A 16,792-nucleotide genomic window follows, 5' to 3' on the forward strand; every position below is an offset into this window, starting at 1 on the left:
CCGCACCAATGTGTCAGAGGAAACACCGTACACAGCGTGCACTGCGCCCAGCTCGCCACAGGAGTCGCTACTGCGCAATTGGATAAGGACATCCCTGCCAGCCAAACCCTCCCCTAACCAGGATGACACTGGGCCAATTGTGCGCCGCCCAATGGGTCTCCCGGTCGGCTGCGACAGAGCCTGGACTCGAACCCAGAATCTCTAGTGGCACAGCTAGCACTGCGATGCAGTGTCTTAGACCACTGTGCCACTCGGGGGCCTAAATGGCTCTTGTTGAACGGCTCTTGCTCTGGCTGTGGCTGACTGTGGCTGTGGCTGGTTGTGGCTGGTGGTGGCTGGTTGTGGCTGGTTGTGGTTGTGGCTGGTTGTGGCTGGTTGTGGCTGGTTGTGACTGTGGCTGGCTGTGGCTGGTTGTGGCTGTGGCTGGTTGTGGCTGGTTGTGGTTGTGGCTGGTTGTGGCTGGTTGTGGCTGGTTGTGGCTGGTTGTGGTTGTGGCTGGTTGTGGCTGGTTGTGGCTGGTTGTGGCTGTGGCTGGCTGTGGCTGGTTGTGGCTGGTTGTGGCTGTGGCTGGTTGTGACTTTGGCTGGCTGTGGCTGTGGCTGGAAGTGGCTGTGGCTGGCTGTGGCTGTGGCTGGCTGTGGCTGTGGCTGGCTGTGGCTGGCTGTGGCTGTGGCTGGCTGTGGCTGTGGCTGGTTGTGACTTTGGCTGGTTGTGGCTGGTTGTGGCTGGTTGTGGCTGTGGCTGTGGCTGTGGTTGTGGCTGGTTGTGGCTGTGGCTGTGGCTGTGGCTGTGGCTGGTTGTGGCTGTGGCTGGTTGTGGCTGGTTGTGGCTGGTTGTGGCTGGTTGTGGCTGTGGCTGGTTGTGGCTGGTTGTGGCTGTTTGTGGCTGGTTGTGGCTGGCTGTGGCTGGCTGTGGCTGGCTGTGGCTGGTTGTGGCTGTGGCTGTGGCTGTGGCTGTGGCTGTGGCTGTGGCTGGCTGTGGCTGGTTGTGGCTGTGGCTGTGGCTGTGGCTGGCTGTGGCTGGTTGTGGCTGTGGCTGTGGCTGTGGCTGGTTGTGGCTGGTTGTGGTTGTGGCTGTGGCTGGTTGTGGCTGGTTGTGGCTGGTTGTGGCTGGTTGTGGCTGTGGCTGGCTGTGGCTGGTTGTGGCTGGCTGTGGCTGGCTGTGGCTGGTTGTGGCTGGTTGTGGTTGTGGCTGGTTGTGGCTGGTTGTGGCTGGTTGTGGCTGGTTGTGGCTGGTTGTGGCTGGTTGTGGTTGTGGCTGTGGCTGTGGCTGTGGCTGGTTGTGGCTGTGGCTGTGGCTGTGGCTGTGGCTGGCTGTGGTTGTGGCTGGCTGTGGCTGGCTGTGGCTGGTTGTGGCTGTGGCTGTGGCTGGTTGTGGCTGGCTGTGGCTGGTTGTGGCTGGTTGTGGCTGGTTGTGGCTGGTTGTGGTTGTGGCTGTGGCTGTGGCTGGTTGTGGCTGTGGCTGTGGTTGTGGCTGGCTGTGGCTGTGGCTGTGGCTGGCTGTGGCTGTGGCTGTGGCTGGCTGTGGCTGGCTGTGGCTGTGGCTGGTTGTGGCTGGCTGTGGCTGGCTGTGGCTGGTTGTGGCTGTGGCTGTGGCTGGTTGTGGCTGGCAGTGGCTGGCTGTGGCTGTGGCGTGCTACTGTCTAGTGCCTTATTTTTCTGCTGGAGCACCCACAACATAACCTCCATCAACCCCTAAACCCTTTCACTCACCCCCCCTTCGCTTCCCCCTTCCTGTCCCCATGCCTTCCACCAACCTGGCAGTATTCAGACCAGAAATGAGTGAGTTTAATTTAAATAAAACCCTGACAGGTTCTGGTCTCAGCTCATTTTCACAACCATTTGTTATGGTTTTATTTCCATCTCCTCTCCTCTCCTCTCCTCTCCTCTCCTCTCCTCTCCTCTCCTCTCCTCTCCTCTCCTCTCCTCTCCTCTCCTCTCCTCTCCTCTCCTCTCCTCTCCTCTCCTCTCCTCTCCTCTCCTCTCCTCTCCTCTCCTCTCCTCTCCTCTCCTTTACAAATCTATCAATGGTACCAGCTGCAGCAGGACTCTTTGGCATGAGTTCTCTCATTTTATACACAGTCAGAAGGTCACATGACACCGTCTCCAAAGTGAGAGGGGAAAACTAAACACAGTTGCACATGTATCTACATTCAGTTGTACAATCAGTTTCTATAGTAACACCAAAGTCCCCAATACAGTGCTGTTATAGCTCATATTCAGCAATGATTGGCCGTTGATGCGCTGTATATACAAAAGTATTTGGACACCCCTTCAAATTAGTGGATTCAGCGATTTCAGCCACACCCGTTGCTGACAGATGTATAAAATTGATCACACAGCCACGCAATCTCCATAGACAAACATTGGCAGTAGAATGGCCGTACTGAAGAGCTCAGTGACTTTCAACGCGGCACCGTCACAGGATGCCACATTTCCAACAAGTCAGTTTGTCAAATTTCTGCCCTGCTAGAGCTGCTCCGGTCAACTGTAAGTGCTGTTACTGTGAAGTGGAAAAGTCTAGGAGCAACAACGGCACAACCGCTTAATGGTAGGCCACACAAAGCTCACAGAACGAGTGCTGAAGTGCGAATAGTCTGTCCTCAGTTGTAACACTCACTACCGAGTTCCAAACTGCCTCTGGAAGCAACGTCAGCACAAGAACTGTTCGTCTGGAGCTTCATGAAATGGGTTTCCATGGCCGAGCAGTCGCACACAAGCCTAAGATCACCATGCGCAGTGCCAAGCGTCCGCTGGAGTGGTGTAAAGCTCAACGCCATTGGACTCTGGAGCGGTGTAAACACGTTCTCTGGAGTGATGAATTACGCTTTACCATCTGGCAGTCCAACGGACGAGTCTGGGTTTGGCAGATGCCAGGAGATCGCTACCTGCCCTAATGCATAGTGCCAACTGTAAAGTTTGGTGGAGGAGGAATAATGGTCTGGGACTGTTTTTCATGGTTGGGGCTCCTTAGTTCCAGTGAAGGGAAATCGTAACGCTACAGCATACAATGACATTCTACACGATTCTGTGCTTCCAACTTTGGCAACAGTTTGGGGAAGGCCCTTTCCTGTTTCAGCATGACAATGACCCCCATGCACAAAGCGAGGTCCATACAGAAATGGTTTGTCGAGGTCGATGTGGAAGAACTTGACTGGCCTGAACAGAGCCCTGACCTTAAACCCATCGAACACCTATATTTCCAATATAGTGCACTACTTTTGACCAAACCTTTATGGGGGCACACTGCTAGCCCGTACGTAATTGTGTTTAAAGGAACTTTGGGCCTTGGTAGTGCACTATAAAGGCAATAGAGTGCCATTTGGAACGAATCCAAAGAGAGGAAACAGTTGTTGTGTTTGAACTCAGCCTCCCATGCCCTCCCTCCCTCTCTTTCTTTCTGTCTGTGTTGGCATGCTAAGCACTAAGCAGACCCACTGATCCTTCAATCTCTCTCTCTCTCTCTCTCTCTCTCTCTCTCTCTCTCTCTCTCTCTCTCTCTCTCTCTCTCTCTCTCTCTCTCTCTCTCTCTCTCTCTCTCTCTCTCTCTCTCTCTCTCTCTCTCTCTCTCCCTCTCTCTCAATTTATCTGGGTTAGAAGTGAAGGAGTAGGATAATTCAGGATATTGGGTTAGGAGTGAAGGAGTAGGATAATTCAGGATATTGGGTTAGAAGTGAAGGAGTAGGATAATTCAGGGTATTGGGTTAGGAGTGAAGGAGTAGGATAATTCAGGGTATTGGGTTAGAAGTGAAGGAGTAGGATAATTCCGGGTATTGGGTTAGAAGTGAAGGAGTAGGATAATTCAGGGTATTGGGTTAGAAGTGAAGGAGTAGGATAATTCAGGGTATTGGGTTAGAAGTGAAGGAGTAGGATAATTCAGGGTATTGGGTTAGAAGTGAAGGAGTAGGATAATTCAGGGTATTGGGTTAGAGTAGATCATTACTTTATATTGAGCTGACTGTTGGAGAATTAAGGATGTTAATGGAGGAAGAGTTCTGAATGTCACAATAATTGTTTGTTTGTTGTTTGGCATCGTGATTGTTTACCTCCATCTGTGGTACACTCCTCCTGCTTATCAAACCATTAGTCCTCCATCTGTGGTACACTCCTCCTGCTTATCAAACCATTAGTCCTCCATCTGTTGTTCACTCCCTCTTATCAAACCATTAGTCCTCCATCTGTTGTTCAATCCCCTGCTTATCAAACCATTAGTCCTCCATCTGTGGTACACTCCTCCTGCTTATCAAACCATTAGTCCTCCATCTGTTGTTCACTCCCTCTTATCAAACCATTAGTCCTCCATCTGTGGTACACTCCTCCTGCTTATCAAACCATTAGTCCTCCATCTGTGGTACACTCCTCCTGCTTATCAAACCATTAGTCCTCCATCTGTTGTTCACTCCCTCTTATCAAACCATTAGTCCTCCATCTGTGGTACACTCCTCCTGCTTATCAAACCATTAGTCCTCCATCTGTTGTTCACTCCTCCTGCTTATCAAACCATTAGTCCTCCATCTGTGGTACACTCCTCCTGTTTATCAAACCATTAGTCCTCCATCTGTTGTTCACTCCCTCTTATCAAACCATTAGTCCTCCATCTGTGTTTCACTCCCTCTTATCAAACCATTAGTCCTCCATCTGTGGTACACTCCCTCTTATCAAACCATTAGTCCTCCATCTGTGGTACACTCCTCCTGCTTATCAAACCATTAGTCCTCCATCTGTGTTACACTCCTCCTGCTTATCAAACCATTAGTCCTCCATCTGTTGTTCACTCCCTCTTATCAAACCATTAGTCCTCCATCTGTGGTTCACTCCTCCTGCTTATCAAACCATTAGTCCTCCATCTGTGGTACACTCCTCCTGCTTATCAAACCATTAGTCCTCCATCTGTGGTTCACTCCCTCTTATCAAACCATTAGTCCTCCATCTGTGGTACACTCCTCCTGCTTATCAAACCATTAGTCCTCCATCTGTTGTTCACTCCCTCTTATCAAACCATTAGTCCTCCATCTGTGGTACACTCCTCCTGCTTATCAAACCATTAGTCCTCCATCTGTTGTTCACTCCCTCTTATCAAACCATTAGTCCTCCATCTGTGGTACACTCCTCCTGCTTATCAAACCATTAGTCCTCCATCTGTGGTACACTCCTCCTGCTTATCAAACCATTAGTCCTCCATCTGTTGTTCACTCCCTCTTATCTTACCATTAGTCCTCCATCTGTTGTTCACTCCTCCTGCTTATCAAACCATTAGTCCTCCATCTGTTGTTCACTCCCTCTTATCAAACCATTAGTCCTCCATCTGTGGTACACTCCTCCTGCTTATCAAACCATTAGTCCTCCATCTGTTGTTCACTCCTCCTGCTTATCAAACCATTAGTCCTCCATCTGTTGTTCACTCCCTCTTATCTTACCATTAGTTCTCCATCTGTTGTTCACTCCTCCTGCTTATCAAACCATTAGTCCTCCATCTGTGGTACACTCCTCCTGCTTATCAAACCATTAGTCCTCCATCTGTTGTTCACTCCCTCTTATCTTACCATTAGTCCTCCATCTGTTGTTCACTCCTCCTGCTTATCAAACCATTAGTCCTCCATCTGTTGTTCACTCCCTCTTATCAAACCATTAGTCCTCCATCTGTTGTTCACTCCCTCTTATCAAACCATTAGTCCTCCATCTGTGGTACACTCCTCCTGCTTATCAAACCATTAGTCCTCCATCTGTGGTACACTCCTCCTGCTTATCAAACCATTAGTCCTCCATCTGTGGTACACTCCTCCTGCTTATCAAACCATTAGTCCTCCATCTGTTGTTCACTCCCTCTTATCAAACCATTAGTCCTCCATCTGTGGTACACTCCTCCTGCTTATCAAACCATTAGTCCTCCATCTGTGGTACACTCCTCCTGCTTATCAAACCATTAGTCCTCCATCTGTTGTTCACTCCCTCTTATCAAACCATTAGTCCTCCATCTGTGTTTCACTCCTCCTGCTTATCAAACCATTAGTCCTCCATCTGTGGTACACTCCCTCTTATCAAACCATTAGTCCTCCATCTGTGGTACACTTCTCCTGCTTATCAAACCATTAGTCCTCCATCTGTGGTACACTCCCTCTTATCAAACCATTAGTCCTCCATCTGTGGTACACTCCTCCTGCTTATCAAACCATTAGTCCTCCATCTGTGGTACACTCCTCCTGCTTATCAAACCATTAGTCCTCCATCTGTGGTTCACTCCCTCTTATCAAACCATTAGTCCTCCATCTGTGGTACACTCCTCCTGCTTATCAAACCATTAGTCCTCCATCTGTGGTACAGTCCTCCTGCTTATCAAACCATTAGTCCTCCATCTGTTGTTCACTCCCTCTTATCAAAGCATTAGTCCTCCATCTGTGGTACACTCCTCCTGCTTATCAAACCATTAGTCCTCCATCTGTGTTTCACTCCCTCTTATCAAACCATTAGTCCTCCATCTGTTGTTCACTCCCTCTTATCAAACCATTAGTCCTCCATCTGTGGTACACTCCTCCTGCTTATCAAACCATTAGTCCTCCATCTGTGTTTCACTCCCTCTTATCAAACCATTAGTCCTCCATCTGTTGTTCACTCCCTCTTATCTTACCATTAGTCATAGCCAGCAGCATACCACCCTGCATCCCACTGCTGGCTTGCTTCTGAAGCTAAGCAGGGTTGGTCCTGGTCGGTCCCTGGATGGGAGACCAGATGCTGCTGGAAGTGGTGTTGGAGGGTCAGAAGGAGGCTTCTTTTCCTCTGGTCTAAAATGTTTCCCTAATTGCCCTGTGTAGGTTTCTACCTTTTCAGATGGGACGTTAAATGTCTGTTCTCACTCTCTGTGGTCATTAAAGATCCCATGGCACTTATCGTAAGAGTAGGGGTTTTAACCCCGGTATCCTGGCTAAATTCCCAATCTGGCCCTCATACCATCACGGTTCTCCTAATCATCCCCAGCTTACAATTGGCTCATTCATCTCCCCTGGAACTATTCCATAGGTCATTCAGTGGCACTGTGTGATGAAACGACACATTACACAACTTTAGGTTGGAGAAAGGCATAAGGGAATGATAGTGACGGATAATGATACAAAATAATGCGTACTACTCATTCTTCTTCTTCTTCTTCTGCTTCTGTAATAATGATATATTTTTCACCCCTCCCTGTCTCTCTCTTCTCTGCTGTTTCTCCAGGGGGTATCTTTGAGACCCTTGAGAATGAGCCCATTAGTGTGGAGGAGCTGGCCTTTAAATTCGCTGCGACAAACATTAACAGGAACCGGACCTTAATGCCCAACACCACCCTGACCTACGACATCCAGAGAATAAACCTCTTCGACAGCTTCGAAGCCTCCAGAAGAGGTAAGGATGGTTCTTATTTGGATTTTTACATTGTCAATTGTTTTATACCGAGTGGCACCTTATTTCCCATAGGCCCTGGTCAAATCTCTATCTGTATCCCCGTAGGGCCCTGGTCAAATCTCTATCTGTATCCCCGTAGGGCCCTGGTCAAATCTCTGTCTGTATCCTCATAGGGCCCTGGTCAAATCTCTGTCTGTATCCCCGTAGGGCCCTGGTCCCTGGTCAAATCTCTATCTGTATCCCCATAGGGCCCTGGTCAAATCTCTATCTGTATCCCCGTAGGGCCCTGGTCAAATCTCTATCTGTATCCCCATAGGGCCCTGGTCAAATCTCTGTCTGTATCCCCGTAGGGCCCTGGTCAAATCTCTATCTGTATCCCCATAGGGCCCTGGTCAAATCTCTGTCTGTATCCCCGTAGGGCCCTGGTCAAATCTCTATCTGTATCCCCGTAGGGCCCTGGTCAAATCTCTGTCTGTATCCCCCTAGGGCCCTGGTCAAATCTCTGTCTGTATCCCCGTAGGGCCCTGGTCAAAAGTAATGCACTATATGCAGTAACTTCAGAAAGTATTCACACCCTTTACTTATTCCACATTTTGTTGTGTTACAAATTGGGATAGAAATGTATTTAATTGTAATTTTTTGTCAACGATATTCATAAAATAGTCTGTAATGTGAAAGTGGAAGAAAGATTGTAACATTTGTAAAAAGTCATGAAAAATAAAGCAGTAATGTACAGTGGAAGTGGGAAGTTTACATACACTTAGGTTGGGGTCATTAAAACTCATTTTTCAACCACTCCACAAATTTCTTGTTAACAAACTATAGCTTTCGCAAGTCAGTTAGGACATCTACTTTGTGCATGACACAAGTCATTTTTCCAACAATTGTTTACAGACAGATTATTTCACTTATAATTCACTGTATCAAAATTCCAGTGGGTCAGAAGTTTACATACACTAAGCTGACTGTGTCTTTAAACAGCTTGGAAAATTACAAAAAATTATGTCATGGCTTTAGAAGCTTCTGATAGGCTAATTGAAATAATTTGAGTCAATTGGAGGTGTACCTGTGGATGTATTTCAACGCCTACCTTCAAACTCAGTGCCTCTTTGCTTGACATCATGGGAAAATCTAAAGAAATAAGCCCCAAAAAATTGTAGACCTCCACAAGTCTGGTTCATCCTTGGGAGCAATTTCCAAATGCCTGAAGGTACCATGTTCATCTGTAAAAACAATAGTACGCAAGTATAAACACCATGGGACCACGCAGCCGTCATACAGCTCAGGAAGGATACACATTCTGTCTCCTAGAGATGAACGTACTTTGGTTCGAAAAGTGCAAATCAATCCCAGAACAACAGCAAAAGACCTTGTGAAGATGCTGGAGGAAACAGGTACAAAAGTATCTATATCCACAGTAAAATGAGTCCTATATAGACATAACCTGAAAGGTCGCTCAGCAAGGAAGAAGCCACTGCTCCAAAACCGTCATAATAAAAGCCAGACTACGGTTTGCAACTTCACATGGGGACAAAGATCAAAACAAAAATAGAACTGTTTGGCCATAATGACCATCGTTATGTTTGGAGGGAAAAGGGGGAGGCTTGCAAGCCGAAGAACACCATCCCGAACAGTGAAGCACGGGGGTGGCAGCATCATGTTGTGGGGGTGCTTTGCTGCAGGAGGGACTGGTGCACTTCACAAAATAGATGGCATCATGAGGTAGGAAAATTATGTGGATATATTGAAGCAACATTTCAAGACATCAGTCAGGAAGTTAAATCTTGGTCGCAAATGGGTCTTCCAAATGGACAATGACCCCAAGCATACTTTCAAAGTTGTGGCAAAATGGCTTAAGGACAACAAAGTCAAGGTATTGGAGTGGCCATCACAAAGCCTTGACCTCAATCCCATAGGAAATTTGTGGGAAGAACTGAAAAATCGTGTGCGAGCAAGGAGGCCTACAAACCTGACTCAGTTACACCAGCTCTGTCAGGGGGAATGGGCCAAAATTCACCCAACTTATTGTGGGAAGCTTGTGGAAGGCTACCCAAAACGTTTGACCCAAGTTAAACAATTTAAAGGTAATGCTACCAAATACTAATTGAGTGTATGTAAACTTCTGACCCACTGGGAATGTGATGAAAAAAATTTAATCTAAAATAAATCATTCTCTCTACTATTATTCTGACATTTCACAATCTTAAAATAAAGTGGTGATCCTAACTGACCTAAGACAGGGAAGTTTTTACTAGGATTACATGTCAGGAATTGTGAAAAACTGGGTTTAAATGTATTTTGTGTATGTAAACTTCCGACTTCAACAGTATCTTGATTAGATAAGTATTCAGCCCCCTGACTCAATACATGTTAGAATCACCTTTGGCAGTCAATACAGCTGTGTGTCTTTCTGGGTTAGTCTCTAAAAGCTTTCCACACCTGGATTGTGCAATATTTGCACATTATCCTTCAAGCTCTGTCAAATTGGTTGTTGATCAATCAATCAATCAATCCAATTTATTTATAAAGCCCATCTTACAACAGCTGATGTCACAAAGTGCTGTACAGAAACCCAGCCTAAAACCCCAAACAGCAAACAATGCAGGTGTAGAAGCACGGTGGCTAGGAAAAACTCCCTAGAAAGGCCAGAACCTAGGAAGAAACCTAGAGAGGAACCAGGCTATGAGGGGTGGCCAGTCCTCTTCTGGCTGTGCCGGGTGGAGATTATAACAGAACATGGCCAAGATGTTCAAATGTTCATAGGTGACCAGCAGGGTCAAATAATAATAATCACAGTTGTCGAGGGTGCAACAGGTCAGCACCTGATCATTGCTAGAACACCATTGTCAGGTCTTACCATCGATTTTCAAGTAGATTTAAATCAAAACTGTCACTCGGCCATTCAGGAACATTCACTGTCTTCTTGGTAAGCAACTCCAGTGTATATTTGGCCTTGTGTTTTAGGTTATTGTCCTGCTGAAAGGGGAATTCATCTCCCATTGTCTGGTGGAAAGCAGACAGAACCAGGTTTTCCTCTAGGATTTTGCCTGCGCTTAGCTTCATTCTGTTGCTTTTTATCCTGAAAAACTCCTCAGTCCTTAATGATTTCAAGCATTCCCATAACATGATGCAGCCACCACTATGTTTGAACATATGGAGAGTGGTACTCAGTAGTGTGTTGTATTGGATTTGCCCCAAACATAACACTTTCGAATTCAGGACAAAAGGTAATTGCTTTGCCACATTTTTTGCAGTATTACTTTAGTGCCTTGTTTGCAAACAGGATGCATGTTTTGGAATATTTTTATTCTGTACAGGCTTCCTTTTTTCACTCTGTCAGCTTAGTATTGTTGAGTGACTACAATGTTGTTGATCCATCCTCAGTTGTCTCCCATCAAAGCCATTAAATTCTGTAACTGTTTTAAAATTACAATTGGTCTCATGGTGAAATCCCTGAGCGGTTTCCTTCTTCTCAGGAACATTCAATATAGTCTTGGTAAACAACTCCAGTGTATATTTGGTCTTGTGTTCTAGGTTATTGACCTGTTGAAAGGGGAATTTGTCTCCCACTGCCTGTTGGAAAGCCTGTGCTTAGCTCTATCACAACCACTAAACTCTGCAACTGTTTTACAGTCACCATTGGCCTCATGGTGAAATCCCTGACCGGTTTCCTTCCTCTCCGGCAACTGAGTTAGGAAGGACGCCGGTATCTTTGTAGTGACTGGGTGTATTGATACACCATCCAAAGTGTAATTAATAACTTCACCATGCTCAAAGGAATATTCAATGTTTTGAAATGTATTTTTCATCTACCAATAGGTGCCCATCTTTGCGAGGCATTGGAAAATCTCCCTGGTCTTTGTTGTTGAATCTGTGTTTGAAATGCACTGCTCGACTGAGGAAGCTTATAGATAATTGTATGTGTGGGGTACAGAGATGAGGATGTCATTCAAAAAAATAATGTTTATTGCACAGACTGACGCCATGCAACTTATTATGTGACTTGTTTTAAGCTAATTTCTACTCCTGATCTTATTTAGGGGTTGAATACTTAACAAGACATTTCAACTTTTTTTGTTGCTTTTATTAATAAAAAAAAAAAAGGAAAAACAATTCCACTTTGCCATCATTGGGCATTGTGTGTTTGCCAGTGAATGAAAATCTAAATTTTATCCATTTAAAATTCAGGCTGTAAAACAATAAAATGTGGAAAAAGTCAAGGGGTGTGAATACTTTCTGAAGGTAATATGGAGCCATTTGAGATGCAGAAAATAACAGTCCCTCTCTACTGTCCCTCTCCCAGCCTGTGACCAGTTGGCTCTGGGTGTCGGGGCGGTGTTTGGTCCTTCTCACAGCTCCTCCGTCAGTGCTGTCCAGTCCATCTGCAATGCTCTGGAGGTGAGACACTATCACATACAGTGGTTCCTCCTTTAAAAGTTACGAGTTTCCACACAGCGAGACATGGAGGTACCCAGCGTCACAGCTTCATTGCGCCAGACTACCACAAGGGGGAGTTAGAGCACTCATTATGCATTTGAGTCCCAAGGTTTTTATATGACCAATCATATCGAGTGGTTCCAAATGATGACAAATGATGAATTTGACGCGAGCCACCCGTCCCTGGTGACTTTCTTCAGCAAAGATGGCTGACAAAACATTATGGTGGAAGCTAATTTAAGTAATTATAACGTCATAACGAGTCAAGCAAAAAATTTACAATTGAGAGGAATATGTTAGTTAACGTAGAGACAAACAATTGTGCATATGTTTTGGTCATAAAGTTAATTTACAAAATTCGCATTTAGCAAAAATTTTTTCCAGTCTTATCCAAAACCAGGTGTATCAAACTCCATTCTTTGAATGACGCTGTGTCTGCATGTATGTATTACAATTATACACTTCAACAGTGTTTACCACTCCTGCTCCTGGGACATCAATGATTACACATTGTAACTATGCAATAGACTGGAAACATGATTGAAGTAAAGGCTGATTTGTAATTCATACAGACAGAATAAAAAACAGTACATCCTGCCAGAACACCCACAAGCGAGCCACTGGAGAATGACACATGTAAGAGAGCAGGAACGAGATGGGAGCAACAATCCAGGCTATTTGCTCTGAGACAGGCATAATAATATAATGAAACAAGCAGGGAGCAGACTTTCGAACCCTCAACATTCTAGCCCAAAGTCCAGCACGCTATCGACAGTGCCCAAATGTATTAATTTGGGGTTGGCGCCGATTGTGGCTAAAAACACTTTATCAATTGTAATCTTTAACGTGGAAAGGGGAAAAGGTTTATTAGGTTTTCACAAGCGTAGCAGGATGGGTTACTAGCTGAAAAATAACATTTACTAAAGAATCCCCAACTTGCAACAAATAATTTGTATCTATCTATCCACATCTACCTACACACGTATCTACCTACACATGGTTAATGTTCTGAAAACAAAAAAATATATATACAGTTGAAGTCAGAAGTTTACATACACCTTAGCCAAATACATTTAAACTCAGTTTTTCACAATTCTTGACACTTAATCCTAGTACAAATTCCCTTGTCTTAGGATCACCACTTTATTTTAAGAATGAGAAAATGTCAGAATAATAGTAGAGAGAATGATTTATTTCAGCTTTTGTTGCTTTCATCACATTCCCAGTGGGTCAGAAGTTTACATACACTCAATTAGTATTTTGTAGCACTGCCTTTAAATTGTTTAACTTGGGTCAAACGTTTTGGGTAGCCTTCCACAAGCCCAATTAGCTGGGTGAATTTTGGCCCATTCCCCCTGACAGAGCTGGTGTAACTGAGTCAGGTTTATAGGCCTCCTTGCTCGCACACGCTTTTTCAGTTCTGCCCACATATTTCCTATGGGATTGAGGTCAGGGCTTTGTGATGGCCAATCCAATACCTTGACTTTGTTGTCCTTAAGCCATTTTGCCACAACTTTGGAAGTATGATTGGGGTCATTGTCCATTTAGAAGACCCATTTGCGACCAAGCTTTAACTTCCTGACTGATGCCTTGAGTTGTTGCTTCAATATATCCACATCATTTTCCTCCCTCATGATGCAATCTATTTTGTGAAGTGCACCAGTCCCTCCTGCAGCAAAGCACCCCCACAACATGATGCTGCCACCCCCGTGCTTCACTGTTCGGGATGGTGTTCTTTGGCTTCCAAGCCTCCCCCTTTTTCCTTCTAACATAACGATGGTCATTATGGTCAAACAGTTCTATTTTTGTTTCATCAGACCAGAGGACATTTCTCCAAAAAGTACGATCTTTGTCCCCATGTGAAGTTGCAAACCGTAGTCTGGCTTTTTTATTGCGGTTTTGGAGCAGTGGCTTCTTCCTTGCTGAGCGGCCTTTCCGGTTATGTCGATATAGGACTTGTTTTACTGTGGATATAGATACTTTTGTACCTGTTTCCTCCAGCATCTTCTCAAGGTCCTTTGCTGTTGATCTGGGATTGATTTGCATTTTTCGCACCAAAGTACGTTAATCTCTAGGAGACAGAACGCGTCTCCTTCCTGAGCGGTGTGATGGCTGCGTGGTCCCATGGTGTTTATACTTGCATACTATTGTTTGTACAGATGAACATGGTACCTTCAGGAATTTGGAAATTGCTCCCAAGGATGAACCAGACTTGTGGAGGTCAAAAATTTATTTTCTGAGGTCTTGGCAGATTTTTGGGGGGGATTTTCCCATGATGTCAAGCAGAGAGGCACTGAGTTTCAAGGTAGGCGTTGAAATACATCCACACGTATACCTCCAGTTGACTTCAGCAGGCGCAGGAATGCGTAATATATATTTTTCATTTCACCAAATTTAAGGCGTGGCGTGTGAAGGCACGGGGACGAAGACCAAAGAAACACGTAACAAAACACAGGGTAGAAACCCAAACAAAAGAGCGAGGAATACCTCAAATAAATTTACACATGTGCACAATGATTAACACACGGGACGAGACCCGTAATCATCTGCGCAATTCACAAGGGCATGAAAGCTAAAACACACTACACAGGTACTCACACGCACCAAGGGACGTAGTAACAATAATCGACCGCCCAATGGAAACCAATGGGCACATATTTATAAATACAATCAATCAGTGGAAATAGGGGCCAGGTGTGCGCAAATAAAAATTCCAGAGGGATTCGAGAAAATATATATATATTGGTCATGGCTCGCGTCATCTCAGTGCAAGAGCCTTTATTACAGTCCCTGGTTCGAATTCAGGTTGTATCACATCCGACCGTGATTGGGAGTGCCTAGTAAGAACAAATTCCTAGTCCTAACTTGTCTAGTTAAATAAAGGTTACACTAAGAGCATATCATTTCTGCACTCTAATATTCTAATTATTGTCTAACCAATACTCAAACGGCGATTAAATGAAAATAAAAATCTTATTGATTTATCAAGACCAGTCCCCATGCTTACCTCAGAGCAGCGTGAAACGATGCTAAAATAGTTGTAGGCTTTTGCTTCTAACTTCAATATGCTCTTTAAATAAATAAGACCTACACCATTTTTAACAGCACATTACTCAACACCAGTGAGACTCATTTCTCCTATGGTAGGCCTACAGTTTATATCGAAAAGAAGAAAATAATTAAATGACATGACTCTCCACCAGTAATTACATTAAGAGGATTGGTGGACTCTATATTAATATCTAAGGTGCATTTTCCGTTAGGATCTGAGAGAATATCTGAGAATATCTAAGGGGCTTTTATACAATTCTAAATTAATTAATAATAATAATCACATTGTTTAAAAAGTAATGATATTTTGGAGATTCAGTTTTCATTTAACCTAGAGTGAGCGATAAATAGGCAATTCTTAAACATGGGGTAAGACATTCTCACTAATTTGTAAATAAAGCCAGTTTGTTATTTAGAATTATTTATTTCTGGAGAAACCTAACTTGATTATTTAGCAGACATCACTTTCTTATATTCAGTCAACATGAAGATTATTGTTGAAATGAATTGCTCGACTGGTGTAGGTTTTCTCCATCTGTTGGTGCGCAACACTTGCATAGCAAGTTAGCTATATTTTCAGCACCAGCCACTGTTCACCTCCTATTGATTGCACTGCGGTTGCCGCCAGTTGTTTTTTAAAATTGAACCTTTATTTAAGTAGGCAAGTCAGTTAAGAACACATTCTTATTTACAATGACAGCCTACTCCTTCCTCCCGTTGTACAGTGCCATATTTTCCATTCCATCCTAACGGAAACCCTGAGGGTTTCGTTTTTTGTTTTTCTCTGAATAGCAACACCATAATATTAATCAGATTAATTAAGTAAAATTTCTTAAAATCAATCCCATATACTATGTTATTACTAAAAAGGTTTTAAATTCTCTGTTAATGCCAATACGGAATACTATCAAATGCTTCTCAAAGATGCCCTCTGGTGGTCAAACTAGCACTAACTTGCATTAACAGAAAAAATGGCTGACAGATTGATAACGTGCCACAGAATGCTGCAGCAGCACGCAAGGTGTGCTGCAGTATGACGCTACTTTTAAAGCAGGAACCACCGTATCTTAACATACCATCACATAACATCATATTGTTTAAAATTGATTGGTTGATTAACTGACTAATTGATTTTTGGGGTAAAAACTATTTGTATCGTTGAAAACCATTTAAAAGTACAAAGAATTCCCAGAGGATAACACATGAAAGCTTTCAGCTTATTTCTAATGTGCTTCTCGAGTAAAATAACTAAAAACATTGCATTTGTGTTCCTCACATAACAAATGATCACTTAACATGACATCACTTAACATATTATCACATTGATGAAAAATAAACATTGTATTTATGTCCCTCCTAAGGTACCCCATATCCAGACCCGGTGGAAACACCCCTCTGTGGACAACAAGGACAGCTTCTACATCAACCTGTACCCAGAGTATGCCTCCATCAGCAGAGCCATACTGGACATCGTACAGTACTACAAGTGGAAGACAGTCACCGTGGTTTACGAGGACGCGACTGGTGAGTGATCTAAACAGACAAAGGGAAGGGAGCACTCCCACTACCTCATTCTCCGACCAAAGGTGCAACAATTGAGGAGCAAACTTGAAGTGAAGAGGAAATTCAGCAACTCTTGGACGACAGTGAAAGTTGAAGTTGATAGACATGCTTCAGTAGTAGCTGAATTTCCCCTTCACTTCAGTTTGATCTTAACAGACAATTAAGAAGACACATGTGGTCAATTATCTGACCTGGACAGTGAGACAGGATGTGATGGATGTCACTGGAAGGACCAGGAACATCTGGGCCCTAGATGTAGGCTAAGGGGACAGCAAAAAGCTAAGGGTGATAGAGGATAGCCTTGGCAGGTTCCTCTAGCAATGCTACATTGAGAAGAGCAACCTTTGCTAGTAAAAATAAATGCT

The 16,792-nt window shown here is 44.3% G+C and overlaps 1 protein-coding gene across 2 annotated transcripts in view; it reads left to right on the forward strand.

The window, feature by feature from the left end:
• LOC106581501 (glutamate receptor ionotropic, kainate 1) overlaps nucleotides 1-16,792 on the forward strand; it is a 160,640-nt gene that overhangs the window by 55,380 nt on the left and 88,468 nt on the right. For both annotated transcript variants that reach the window (XM_045704105.2, XM_045704106.2), the window contains exons 2-4: nucleotides 7,209-7,376; nucleotides 11,680-11,774; nucleotides 16,226-16,388. In XM_045704105.2, the coding sequence (XP_045560061.1) occupies nucleotides 7,209-7,376; nucleotides 11,680-11,774; nucleotides 16,226-16,388 (426 nt within the window). The remainder of the gene's footprint in view (nucleotides 1-7,208; nucleotides 7,377-11,679; nucleotides 11,775-16,225; nucleotides 16,389-16,792) is intronic.

This window comes from Salmo salar, chromosome 20, assembly GCF_965601325.2.
Source record: "Salmo salar chromosome 20, fSalSal1, whole genome shotgun sequence".
NCBI lineage: Eukaryota > Metazoa > Chordata > Actinopteri > Salmoniformes > Salmonidae > Salmo > Salmo salar.